Raw genomic sequence first — 14,541 nt, forward strand, 5'->3', positions numbered from 1 at the left:
ACTTGACGAAACAAAGTGCCATTTAAAAACTCTGGAGACTATTGTGTCTCTACTGACAATAAGAAGCAATAAACATTTAAGCAAATTAGAGGAAAATGAGATGGACTATTTTGTCCTTGGAAAGAGGTTTCATCTCATTATTTCTGACAGATCTGTCTAGATACTGAAAACAGTGGTGGCATAAAGGGAATCAAAATAAACCCACATTGCCTTCAGCAATATATCCAGAGGGAAAACAGCGTGGGGATTGTGAGGAGGAATTGGGTTCAGTGTCAGTGTCTCTGTGAGCAGTTGCCTTGTGATGGCAGTCGCATGAGTAAGGTAGCAAGGTGCTCTGGGCTGGCTGCCTCTTGATGGCCAGATCCTTAGGGAAACTCTCGGCAGTTAGGAAATAGTCTTGGTTTGTGCACTGCTCTACTAGGTAGTAGGATGATCTGTCCAGGGCTAGTTGAAGTAGTGCCATAACAGTGTTATTTCTCTGCCCAAATTCATGGCACTTCATTTTTCAACAGTGCTCCTTGTTTCATCATCCTGACTGTAAATCAGTATATATCAGGCTGTAATCAGTAGATTATGTCAAGTTCTCTAGAACTCGTATGGATTTTGAGGTTTATTATGTCACATAGCTAACCCTAAGAGTTCTGAATTCTTTAATTAATTTGTGCCAAAATAATGAGTAAACACTTTCTTCCTTCTTCTAATTGCTTTAATTCCACGGCTGATGGAAAAGCTGTGTTGCCTTGCAAATCTTTTGAAACAATAAACTTTGTTAGCATTTCAGTCTCACACAGAAGTTTCAACAGAATATCAGATTAGACAAACACTGAAGAAATTACGTTCAGAACTGACTTCTGTAAAATACTGTGTATATTATTATTGGTCCGTATTCATTGTGGGTTTGCACCATGAGGTCTATTCTGCTGACAGGTAAACAGAGTGTTATCACATGAGAATTAATGTATTTACTAAGCCCTGGGAGTTGCTTTTAATAATTATGATGAAGTTGGAGTTGACACCATGCTTGAAAGCAAGCCAGCAGTGCACTAAGCAGGATCTGGAGGTCTGAGTGCTCCAAGGAAGCATCATACATAGATGCCCTGCCCATAGTAGTTATTTTGCAGAACACTGAAAAGAGATTCTTTCTATATTAACTAGACATCCTACAGTGGCTGCTTCTGCTGTTTTACAGCAGTGTTTTGACCAGTGCCTTTCTTTTTTCCAGCTGTTAGATGATCCTTTGCTGAGTCGTTCGTATTTGTAAGGACTGAATGCCACGCTGTGACTCAGCAGCAGAGGAAACTGTATTTTTGCCTGATCTTGTAAAGTGCTGGGCAGCCTGAGCGCGCTGGTGAGCCTTGGCTTCATTCAGCCTTGGGTTCAAGTTTCCAAGCCATTTAATATGGAAACCTAAATGTGTGGGGCTGTAATGTATACCAGGCTGCTGGGGAATTGTATTTTGTAGTTAGGTAACGTGTGTGTAGACAGTTGTATCAAGACCCAGTTCTTTCTGTGCTGTGTGGTTTTGAAGGTAAACGTGCTCCCTGCTTCTGGAAGGATGAGAGGGCTGCAGCTGCTTTCTGAACCTCCTCCTTCTACTACTTTGCTGTTTTTTTTCCCCTTACTTATCAGACATTAAGCCCAATGTAAGCCAAACATTACTCTGTTTCATTCTGTACAGGTAGGCTGCGTGAATAAACACCTTTTCCATTATCTTGTTTACATGAAGGAGTGCTTAGCATTTCTGTGTGCTGGTTACTTGCAGAGTTTTAAAAATGCCAGCTTTAGCTGGAATAGGAAAGTAGCTTTGCAGAAAGCTTTATTACATTGGGATTGGAAGTAGACACGATGGAAGAGCTCCCTGTCTTTAGAAGTTAATTTATAGCTCAACCTAATCCTTTACATGACCTCAAATCTGAAGTCTGCTGGAAGACACTCTGCAGACAGTTGTCTGACTTGAATGTATTGGTTTTCTGAGTCTATTTGGGGAAAATAGAAGAAAGAGATTCTGAAAAGTGACAGACTGCCTCACTGATAAATGGTTAATGCAGTGAAGATCTCTTACAGATGTGTAACAGAAGAATCACGGACTCTTCTGATACTAACAGCTTGGTGAATAAAGGTGATAATGAAGAGAGAGGAACCAGCCCAGAAAATCACGTGTCTTTACTCTGGCAGTAGATCAGACACCAGCAGTTGGACGTTTTGTAGCTGACTTGTTTGAAGGCAGGATGAGGCACTGAAGTAACTCGAGAGCTGAGCTGAATGGTGTTTAATCTGTTGGTTTTTTGCTTGTGTTCGATTAATGCTAAGTTCAAGACACCACTCCCATGACCTTACCGGTATGAACTGATGTTAGTGAACTTAGAAAAATCTACTCTTAGGGTTTGCCTTAGCATGCTAACTGAGCTTTTTGGTTTGTTTTTTAAATTTAAGAAAGCACGAGATTTGGTCATAACTGTTTGCTTGGTACCTATTGGTGCCAAACCTTTTGTCTTTCCTTCTGTATTTTTTTTGCATTAATACTGCAGTGATGTTTTTCCTGGTGTGTACAATCATCAACTGAAAATTAATATATTTGTGAGGCCCAGTACTGTTTAATTTTGCCTTCATGTAGAATATCTGGATTTCTGTTGAGGTCTCTGTTATGTTTCTGCCTGAAAGTATTACTTTGTCAATAGTTCTTCCACTTGGCAATGCTTGATGAATTCTGAAATTTCAGTGTGGAAGAGATGTTGAGCAGGCAGTTGGGACCTGGGTAATAGCTTTTCTTTTGCTGTTTGCTGAATTTCAGTCAGTTCAGGATGAAGGAAGTGAACGTTGCTGTAATTCTGTAGCAAAACGTTTAAGAACTAGGTTGAAACCTATTAAAATGATTTCCCTGGATTCAGTGGATCTGCCAAGTGAATAAATGCAAATAGCTTTTAAGTCTTGAGACTGATTAGTAGTGGGAGTCGGTGGGGAGGGGGGGGATGGGGAGGAGAAGGCTGATTAGGAACAAATGGAGGAGGATTAACCAAACTTTCCCAGATTAGTGTGTTTAGCAATGCAGTATTACCACTAGGTCAGCAGAGCAGTTTGCCTTCTTCCTGTTCCTTACGCAATGTAATGATTGCATTTAATTTCACTGGCTTAATGTGAATTGTTTTACAAGTGTTTGTGTTGTGTGCGTGATGTGATGAAAGCACCTTTGCAAAGTCTGGCATGGTTGGGAAACAGGAGGCAAGACCTGGGATTCCCTCCTCTGTGTGGGCAGGATTGAGTAAAGGGTTGGTGATGTTTTGACACAAAGAATCAATCCAGTAAGAGCCATCAGGAATGCGTCCTGCTGGCATCAATGGGGCAGAAGTAATATGTGGCAGAATAATATGTAGAATGGTTGTCCCCAAGTCAGCCCAACTTTCTGTGGGGAAAGAAGAGGGGGGAAAAAGCGTATTTCTAAATTCAGATGATTTCAAAAGATTTCTGACATCAATCCAGCTATAAAAGTAGCACATAGCACCGCAGTTGCTGTGCGAGGACTTGCTGTTCTTACAGTTCTTACTCTGCTTTGAGGTTGTATTCATGGCTGAGATCCCAGGCTTGAGAACTTCTGCTGCTTTCTGTAGTCTTCAATTCAACTTTCGGCTACAGCCACACGCACGCAAACAAGCACACCCTTTTCATGTCATCAGTCCACACAGAGAGAGCCTCCTCCTGTCATCAAGTCCCTGCTTGCCAGCCAGCTCCCACTCTGCAGGTGGAGGAGTCTCTCGGGTGTCGTGCTGCCTGTGGATGGGTAGTTAAGGCTTATTCCCATCCTTCCCTGAGCTCTTAACAAGGCTGGTTAACTTATTAAGTCACAACATCCTTATCCATCCACTGGCTTCGGAAATACTTACGTGCCAAGTGATTGTGTAAAGCTTTTTCATGTTAAAAGCTTCACAGTCTGTATAACCAACCTGCAGATCTTGCATGAATCCTGAGTATTACTACTTGATGAAAGTGCAGTGATTGGTCTGAGACAAGAAACAAGACTGATCTATCATTGTGAGAATGGTGAGAATAGTCATGAGCTGCACATGATCCAAGTTGGGACCCAGATTAATTCCAGCTCAGACCCCTTGTTTGTGACTTGGAAGGCCTTTGCTCTGCTATCTTCAGCCTCCTCTGAGTGTTACCACCACAGTGTTTTAAGAAGGTCAGAGTTAGCTCATCCTTTTTCTGCTGTGCATTCACAGTGCAGCTCTTCACATACAGCTGCTGTTACTTAGGCTGTGGTAAGTAAAAAAAAAAAAAGTAACCTTTTTTTTTTTTCTGTGCTTTTGTGCACACCTAAACCTGGCTGAACGATTGGGATGAGCCTGCTGTCTGCATTAACCCTCCTTTTTGGTGTGCCACGGTGGTGCAGGCACAGCAGGCTGTAGAGCAGTATGTCAGAGGTGGCATGAGGCCAAAGTTTCAGAATTTCTGGCCCAGATGGCTAGCTTTGCTTGCTCAGAGGGACACAGGGAGGGAACACACAAACTCTGTCCTAGTTTTAATCGTTTTCTGTACCAGCCCCAGCATAATGCTGTTAAAGCAGTTCAGAGATTGCCATGAGCTTTACAAGCTCTCCATGACCTTAGCACATTTTATTTCCCCCTCCAAATATGTAAAGTTTTAAATGAAAAGTGATGAGTTTTGTATTTTACCAAGGAAGAGAAGGATCTGTCAAGGCTTAAAGCAGAACTCATTTCCCCCTGCTCCGTTTTACTTTTTCGTTTTTAAGTCATTGCTAACAAATCGGGGCAATAGCAGTTGATATATTAGTGTTGTGAATATGTATTAGAAATTGACATATCCAAATGCTTTTCTTTCTTTTCCAGCTAGTTCAAGCAAAATTATACATCCTCCCTACAAGTCTTGCTTTGTCTCACTCTTAAGGGTGTGTATACTTTCATTTGGTTTAGCTGTAAGAATACCGAATTATGCACTCTTTTGTAGTCCTGTATCAACTTAAGGCAGTTTAGTTAAATTGTAGTACATTCCCTAAGCAGGAATACCTTATAGAAGAGCACATCTACTGGTTCTCCTTGTTCTTGTAGATTTGGGGAAAAAAGAAGATTAATCAATGTGAACCATTCTTAGGATGTTACAACAACTTTCATGTTTGAAGTTGTTCTGAATCTACCTTGGAAGAAAAAAATTCCCACAAATTAACCTCTATTCAAAGAGTTTAAACTTAAAAAAGCTGCATTGATTATGTCTTTAGTTTCTCATAATTACTGCTTTTCTACTCAGGCATTTTGAGAATGTTCGTGTACAACTGAACATCAGTGTAAGTAGTTGCAGATTTGGTCAAGGAGCCGCTCATGAAATAGTATTAATGGCAAAGCTGCAGACTTTCAAGTACTTCTATTAATATGTAACTTTTGTTTGTAGAATGAAATGTGTCTTGCCACACAGCAGCTTTCGAAGCAGCTCCTTGCCTACGAAAAGCAGGTATGTTCAACATCTTACCTTTGGCTTACCCTTCAGCATCTGCAAAGAAGCCTGTTCAAAAAGCATTCTTTTCAAAAGTGCTTAGCCCACAGGATTTACTTGATTTCATGTGAAGGGTTTTGCAAAATGCCCTGAGATGTTCAACAGAGTTAAGTCACTTCTCAGGATCTTAAAATATGAAAGAAAGAAAGAAACAGAAACAGTGCAAATTATTAGTTAATGAATTTATGAAGATGCAAGCTAATTGGTTCCTACTGTGTGATTATTACTTTAAAATGAGCCTAATAAGCATTCATTGCATGTTGTCTAAAACCTATTACTTTTGAACAAGAGAAACAGAGTATAAAGAACTTGTATTAACGAGTTGCTATTTTTTCATTTAGTCTTACTGTAGAATTATCTTTTACCTCTGTAGTAAAACACTTCTTGTGTCAGTTTTGTTGATACTCACCAAAGGCATGTTTCTATTTTCAGCATTTTGCCTTAGGAAAAGGAGATGAAGAAGTGATATCCACCCTTCATTACTTTTCCAAAGTTGTGGATGAGGTAATTTGAACTGCCAGTATTTTGTTATTACAATGGTAATGGAACATTGGAGGGTTATTTCTTGTGGTCTTTTCCCTTTTTGTTCTGAACCTTCCCACTGAAGGTTAGATTGTGCCTGGGTTTTACGGAGTCATTTAAACAGAGGTGGAAAGAAGTGTAGTACTGCCTTTTAGTAATGATGCTTTTAGCTTTGTGGAGCACCAGAGGTGGATCTGTGGCTTCCTCTCATGTGCTATTCTCAAAGCAAATCTCAATTTACTAAATAGGGGGATTAGAAAAGAGTCTGAAGCACGACATGTTTCAGATAAACTGGAAATATTTTTCATTTCATCTGATTTAAAAACGGCATATACTTTTTCAAGCTTTAGTTTGAGCCAGAACTGCCCTTGGATGAATGCAGGACAGTTAAAAATTTGAAGTGCTGTGCTCACCCCATGAATTACTCTAATGATACAATGAGAAGAATCTTAAAGGTGAAGTTTGCCCTTAGCCTTCTGCTGTACATGTGTTCTCAGGAGATAGCTGAAAGGATCATTTACTGCCATGAGCCTTGTATTTGTGAAGTACAAGCAGTTAAAAACTAGAACTTTCTCCTTCCTTGATATGAGAGAGCTGTTCCCTTTGTGAGCTGAAATGAGAGAACCTTGCTGCTCAGTTCTTTCAGTCACATTTTCCCTCACAAGAGCCTTCTCTGTTCCTCAGCCTCCTTTTAAGGCTGTTAGCCCCTTCCCTTTGTTCCAGATGTCCTATCTCCAGGTGTTGAGTTGCCCTCATTAAGTTCTGTATTGTCAGATGAGAAAAGCTGACTTCATCCTTTCCTTCCTAATCTGCCTGGAGGCCTTCAGAATGATACTGTGAGCAAGTGCAGGGATTATCATGTCTGTGTAAGGCAGAATCCCATATTAGGTGCTCTAGCAGTGATTGATAATTGTCACAACCCGTTTAAGATTCGACATGGCATTGGTGACATGAGAGCCTGTCCTTCATCCTAAACAATATCAAACATGCTTTAAAATATGTCTTCGTTTGCTGAATTTTAGAGACACACAAAGTTTCCTTTGTGTGAACAGAAAAATTCTGTGAAAGTTGAATATTGCCCCTTCTTGTGATTGTGTCCTTGGCAGTCCTCGTAAATGGAGAGAGATTGTGGTTGCAGAAGTGGATTTGTTACTCTGAGCTATAGAGACTAACAAAAACTGGACAGTAAGGGCAGATTACACATGTGATCTAATTTTGTTAATGACTAGAATTAATGGTGAACTGCCCTAATGCAATATGTGGGAACTGGAAAGTTCTTGGATCCTTAGAAAACAGTAGGCAGGAATATACCTGTGGCAAAACCCCCATCTGTCTCTAGGAATTATGCTTTAATCACACTGAATTACTGGTCTGTAGCCACGAGTGTCATTTTTCTACTGATTTGATCAGCAGATGAGTTTTTCAGGTGGTGTTAAGGTGCGTTTGACATGAGTTTCCAAAGGAACCAATATGAAGGCCCAACAGCAGAATTTCAATAAACCACCTGATGTTTGCTGCTCATGGATTTTTAGTGAGGCCAGAACAATTAATAGTGTAGAGGTGTTGATCTGTGAAGTTACTCAAAACCTGACTGGACGTGGGCCTGGGCAGCCTACTCTAGCTGGCCCTGCTTGAGCCAGGTAGTTTGAGCAGATGATATCAAGAGATGCCTCCAAACTAAACAATTCTGTAGTTCTGTGAATAGTAGCGACGCTTGGCAGTCTTGCTGCAATATTTCTGATCCCAAATGGTGGAAATATAAATCCATCAGAAGACCTTACATGAAAGGTTTGCTAAGAACTTTTACTGCTTGTGATTAAAGTTAACAAACATGCCTTATAGCCTGTATCAACACTGGCTACAGAGAGTTCAACACAAACGGTGTGTGTTATTCTTCTTAATTGCACTGTGTTTTTGAGCATTCCTCTGTTCTCTGTTTTAGCTCAACATTCTCCATTCTGAATTGGCAAAACAGCTTGCAGATACAATGATTCTCCCAATCATACAATTTCGGGAGAAGGATCTCACAGGTAAGTTGTATTGTAAATTTTCATTTTCCTCTTGGTATTTCTTCTTGCTTATTTTGTAATAAACTGAGGTATAGTCATATAGTCCCATATAAGAATTTGTTCTTTTTGATAATTCACACTAAAGTTGTGGGGGTTTTTTTATTTTTTATTTTTTTTTCCCTGCTGTAGAATTGCATTGACATATACTTTCACTCAGACGTAAACAGTGCAGTTTCACCAGGTATATGCTCTGGATGGGTGAAGTTTGGAAATACACAACCTTGTTCTTTGTTGTGTCACTGCACTTTTACACAAGCATATTTTCATTGAAGCCAGTGACAATTTAGTTGCCTAAAACAGGGAAATTTAGCAGTGAATCTGGTTTGCAAACAACATTAATCCCTCTGCAGACGTCTGGGATTGTTTGAAAAGCACAAGTAGGAATACTTTCCTAATTCCACAGTATAATATGTCCCCTCCCTTTTAAGCAGTTAGTCCTCTTTAAGTCCCTGCCATCCACGGGTAGTTCCAAGTAACTCAGTTGCACAAACTTGGAAATTCCGTACTTAAACAGCAAAGCAATAGTGCAAACATTGGGTGGAATTTCAAGAAACAAATTCTTTCAAGGACACTCTAACCTACTCATGCCGCAGGAACGTGAGTTCTTACTGCAGAATTAAAGAAAAAGCAACCAATTTTCATGCTAAATTTACTCTCCTGCTTATATACTTCTTAAAGACATCATGATATGGGAGACAAAAAACAACCCAGAACTCCACAGCTAAATAGTAGTTTAGTTTTCCTATATCATAGAATCTCATTTGAAACTGCAGAGATATCAAGGTGGTTATAAAATTGGATATGTTGTTCACAGTATAGTGTCAAGAATACGTAGCAGTGTTTGGATGGTAAGATGTTGGCTCTATAAAGGCTTTAACACCTCCTTAATGTGGCTTCAACCGATACAGTGAATCTGTTCCCATCTGTAGGAATTTTGTTCCTTGTTCATAAAAGGGGACAGAAAAGACAGAAACCAAAGCCTCAGCTGCTTCATAAGAAATAATGAAAGTTTATTTAACTTCCCTAGATGTCAAAATCATATTCATTCTACCTGCCCATGAGCTGATCACTGTTTTTCACTATCTGTAGAGAAGCATTTTTGTTAGGGGACTGGCCATGTTGAAATTTCATCATAGGATTAAATGTGGAAACAGAGAAGATTAACTGTGTTTTGTATTTTTTTTTTTAACTTGTTATGAATTGAATATTATAGAAACCTTTAAGCGGAAGTCAGACCTGGAAGGAATTTCTGTCATTCTACATTAGAATCATGTGGAAGTGTTCTGGGAAGACAGAGCTGGCATGAAGCTGATTTATGAATAGATTGTTAAAATAATCAGAGACCATGACGACATCCTACAGTTGTACCATTTTTCTTTTCACAGTTGCATAGTAGCAGGTCTTATGAACGTGTTTGCTTTGTAGCCTTTTGAGAAGGATTTTGCCAGTTACAATGTACACTGATATGAGCACTGAGAGCAGTTTGCACCCCATGCTTTTCGAAGCTGAGCCACCTGTTCAGTATCTCTTCTACCGCCTGAGAAACTGGTGGCCAATGTTTGTCACATCAGCATCATAGCTGGCAATCAGATGTATTGGATAACAAATTATTTTCACAGAGAGTAGCAAAAGAAGTTCCACGTTGATGGAGAAAATTACATACATGAAAGGGGCTTAGATCACATGTCACTGGGACTTTGTTAAATTTCTTGATATCACGTAAACTTTGTCAGGATGTTCAGAACTGTTGATAGACATGGGCTTTTTGTGATAACAAGCATAGTGAAATGGTGCTTCTTGGGGTAAACTACACTGACAGACAAAGAATCTTTTTCACAGTGATAATTTTCTCTATCAAGTAAACTAACTCAACTCTTATTTTCCTGTCTGCCTGTTTGTTTGTCTTGCAACTGATGACATAATTTTGAAGACAGGCATGACACTCTGCTTTTAAAGGATTGGAATGACAGGCATTAAGCATGCCATCAGTGATCTCAGTTGAACCAAGTGTTTACAGCAGTTTCTACTTTGAATATTCAATTTCTCTTTTTCAGAAGTAAGCACGTTGAAGGATCTTTTTGGCCTTGCCAGCACTGGTATGTTTCCTAGTTTCATTTGTTTCTAATGATATGCACCTGTTATATCACAGAAGACATTTTAAATCTATGCACACACACATCACATTTCTAAAAAAATAATATTCCTTGTCTACAGAACATGACGTGTCCATGGCAAAGTATAGCAGGTTACCGAAAAGGAAAGAAAATGAAAAGGTAAAAAACTTGAAAGGGAAAAGGAGAAGTTTTCATCAGTCATTCTGTCTTCATCACTGTAGCTAATCCTTACATAAGCTTATGAACTTTGGAGAGTTCATCATTAAATTCACAGTAGCTCAGGAATACTGGTGATCTAGTTTCTAAGCAGACACAAAGCTTTTAGACGTGAATTCAGCAGTTATACCTGTTTCTCCAAGGTGGCAGGTGTTGCTGAACTATAGCCCTTGCAGTCCAGAGGATCTCTTCAGATGGAGGCAAATAGCCAAATGGCTATAAATAGACTTGTATAGGCCTACTGTTTTACAGCTGATGTGGTGATGCTGTATCACTGGGCAATTCATTGCAAAGCGTGTCTCGAAGCCTTGTGTCTGCTATTTATAAAGCATCCCATTGTTCTACGTCTGCCTCTAAGTTGTCACTTATGGCACACCAAACTGTGTTGGTGGGGTTGCTCTACGTTTCTTCTTCCTTGCCCACTGGACCACTATTCCAAAATAATGCCTCTATAGGCTAGAAATGTATGATGGCCCCATGCTGAGAGGGCTTCAGTTCACCAGCATGGTCCTTCAAAGGGTGTGCAGTGCAGAACAGAATGTGATACAGCATATTATGAATTATTCATCTCTGTGTTCTGCACTTGGAGGCTTGGGTTGTGATCTCAGCTGCAAACAAATCTCTTGCATTGAGATCAGATCCAGAATATTAATTGTGATAGTTTTGTAGTTAATAACCACAGGGACTGCCCAAATGTTTAAGTATTTTTACAGAGCAGGGCTTGAAGTTGATTTGGGTTTTGGATTTCCTATGTTAGTTTCTCATCCTTCATGTTAATGAACCTTCTGTAATGAACCTTGTCTAAAGATAACTTGAAAATAATCAGTAAATGTATCCTTATGCACAGTAACAAATTGTCAACCTACTTACCAATTTTTATTTAGCATAAGGCAGAAGTGGCAAAAGAAGTGGCGAATGCAAGGAGAAAGCAGCATCTTTCATCTCTGCAATATTACTGTGCCCTGAATGCTCTGCAGTACAGGAAGAGAGTGGCAATGATGGAACCTATGCTAGGATATACACGAGGACAGGTACGGACAGTGAAACTACAGTTAGGCCTCTCCCTGGGAAAAGTAAAACACTGTAGCTCTGGATTGATCAATTTACAAGAACTGACAAAATGAAAACAGAAAAATAATCCAAAACTTTATTCAGCATGCCTGGGTTCTAACAGTTGTTTACATTTGTGACAGGTGGTTCAGTGTTTAGGTATCAAAGAGAGATACAAGTGTGTGTGTGTGGGGGGGAATGTACTGTACACTTGTATGCAAAGTCAGCCTGGGGTTAGTTCTTTCACAGCTAAGTTTTTAATACAACAGCATTTACTTCTACTGTTTACTCAGTGTCTGCACAAACTCTCCTATGTAGCACTTCCCCTCCTGGCACATAATGCTCAGCATACTGATGAGGAGTGCACACCACAAGGAACAGAGCATGCCCTGGAGAACTAGAAGAACAGAACAGTAGGGTGGATTGAGCATAAGGCTGGGAAATCCTGTGTCTAATCTTCATTCTGCCAGCAATTTGTTGTAATGGCTGAACACACATTTCTCAAAACTGTGAGATGAGGTAGTACTCTGTTAATTTGATTCTCCAGGATGTTAGGAGGATTAATAAACCAGTGTTTTCACAGCACTTGATTCTCATTACTGGCCCATCTTAAGTATCTGTTGTGCTTTGAAACTGACGAAAGAAAGCAAAGGGAAAAATGAGAGCTGGGTATATAATAAATATAATAAATATAATAAAAATGGGTGCAATGGTCTGTTTGAGATGGCAGTGTGGATCATCATTTCCACTGTCCTCTGTTTTTTGCTGATAATGTTTTCTGTATAAAATAGGTATTTAATGAGAATTCAGTCACTTTTCCCACCATCGTAGTTGATACTGCTTCTTTATTTTATGATTGTTTATCTTTAGCAAAAGAACTGCACCAGTTTCCCTTTTGTGGAAGCCAAACAACTTCTTTTATCTGGAAAAACTGCCATATCTCAGTGCTTTGTGCAGGAAGGTCTCAGGTTGTCATGGGAAAGGCAGAATGGTCAGAAGCCTGTTGATTTTGATGTTTAAATCATGATGTTTAAATGAGAATCACCCTTCAGTTTTTAAACTATATATTTTCTTTATTGATGATTCAAAGCATGTGGCTAGTACTTCACATTTCCAAAGAAAGAGCAGAACATAAGGAATTTTTAGAAGTAGTGGCTAATGTACAGGATTTCTTTGACTGAAAACTATCCTCAAAGTCTAAACTGGACACGTCAGCCCCTCATTATTGTCAGTGGAGTGCAGTGTTCTTCCCTCCAGCAGTAGGCTTCTGAAATAAATAGGTGAAGCATTCTTGAAGAGAGTCTGCTTTCTCTCCTTTGTAAAGGGAGTCTGCGGCCAAGCATATAGTTGCAGAAATCTGAGATGTGGGTAAGAGGAATCCTATGACCCAGAATTAGGGAATATGAGTGGAATCACGAGTAGTGTTGTGTTAAATAAACTGCTTAACTGCAAGTAATTGTTTTGAAGTTTCTGCATTTCTTTCTAGAATAGTTTGCTAAATGTTTTTGATAAAACTAATTAATTACACACACACACCACAAGCCATGTCTGTGTTCCTAGTGTGCCCCAGAGCAAGAATCCAAGATGAAGCCTACAAGGAACTGTGTGGCTGTACTGTTGAATGCTGGCTGAGCCATACTGGCAAAGCAAATGCAGCTTCTTCAGTAAAAAGCACACTTCGGTCTTTGTGGCTTTTTTTTTAGTTCCTTTAGTAGAACAAAATCCATGGTAAAAATGTAGAACTGATTGCTCTGGAGATGTGTGCTAGCACAACTACACTTCATCATTTTCCTGACTGACTTTATAGATTTCCAGGTTGGTCCACTAAATCTAATGGATGATTCAGTCCCATTCTTGTTGACAAGGTGACATTGCATGCAGTGGCTTGTAACACCACAGACCCAATTCTGCACAGTGCCAGTGTGAGAGAAGGCTGCCTGTTCCCTCTTTGTGGTCATTCAGCAAGTTCATTGGAAACATACCTGTCAGCAGCCAATAGCTTATGTGTGAAAAAGGGCATACGAGAGCGTGGAAAGGTGCAAAAGAAAAAAGTGCAAAGAAAGGCAACACGTTTGTTTTAGCCTTTATTTTGCCAGCCCAAAGCATCAGTCACAATGGGATCAGTGTTAACGCAGCCCCCACAATCTGTTATTTGTCTGCCAGAACCAAGATGACTTTCAGTGTCCCTTCTTTATATTTTTCAGATCAACTTTTTTAAGAAAGGAGCAGAGATGTTTTCCAAAAGATTGGACAGCTTTTTGACATCTGTTTCGGACATGGTTCAAAGGTGACATAATACTTTAGTTTCTTTTTGTTTGTTCCTTTGAATTCTGAGTAATAGCACTGTAACCTTTTGCAATAATAGATAGTGCCACTGTTTGTAACAAAGGAGAATGCTTCCATGCTTGTATTGCACTTTTGGATGTGCTTTGGTACAGCAGCAAGTGGAAAGGTGGGGGGATGTTTGTGCACATAAAGGAAAGTACCGTCAGTGCACTGAGGAGTATTTTTACAGTGTAGCCAGGGAAGCATTCAAATGCTTTCTTATACCGCAGTGTCTCTTCGTGAACACAAAAGCATGACATTTGGGCTTGAAATGGGTTAATAGAATTAATATAATGAAGTGAGAGTACATTCTGAATTAGAAGTATTTATACTGGTTGGCTCTTCTGTAATAATAATCATGGATTATTATTACAGCAACCTTCTAAATAAGCATTTAGGACTCATAGCGTTTATTGTTGTAGCTACACAAGTTAATTAAAGCTCCTTGCCCTAGAGACAGAACTTATCACATCCAGTGTAGGCTGTGTCAGTTCACTGTGTTCAGCCTGCTTTGTTTAAGTACCTACTGCAATAAACTGCCCCACTTTTGTGCTTTTACTTTTGAGATCCTTTCTTCCTTTCTCCTCCTCTGTTCTAGTGAAGATTGACATTAATTATAATTAAGTCCTTGTAAATGTTGTAAACTTTACATTTAAAACATAATCACATTAGAGAGAACACTCATAGTTTATTTTAAATCAGCAGGAACACTGAACTGAACCCTTTGCTTTATGGCTTCATAT

The 14,541-nt window shown here is 39.5% G+C and overlaps 1 protein-coding gene across 1 annotated transcript in view; it reads left to right on the forward strand.

Moving 5' to 3' along the window:
* The window catches only part of APPL2 (adaptor protein, phosphotyrosine interacting with PH domain and leucine zipper 2), a 33,933-nt gene that overhangs the window by 8,219 nt on the left and 11,173 nt on the right, over window positions 1-14,541 (forward strand). The window contains exons 3-9 of the mRNA XM_031600040.2: window positions 5,401-5,460; window positions 5,935-6,006; window positions 7,967-8,054; window positions 10,148-10,189; window positions 10,308-10,366; window positions 11,308-11,454; window positions 13,678-13,760. Of these exons, the coding sequence (XP_031455900.2) occupies window positions 5,401-5,460; window positions 5,935-6,006; window positions 7,967-8,054; window positions 10,148-10,189; window positions 10,308-10,366; window positions 11,308-11,454; window positions 13,678-13,760 (551 nt within the window). The remainder of the gene's footprint in view (window positions 1-5,400; window positions 5,461-5,934; window positions 6,007-7,966; window positions 8,055-10,147; window positions 10,190-10,307; window positions 10,367-11,307; window positions 11,455-13,677; window positions 13,761-14,541) is intronic.

Source organism: Phasianus colchicus, chromosome 1 (assembly GCF_987193195.1).
Source record: "Phasianus colchicus chromosome 1, bPhaCol1.hap1.1, whole genome shotgun sequence".
NCBI lineage: Eukaryota > Metazoa > Chordata > Aves > Galliformes > Phasianidae > Phasianus > Phasianus colchicus.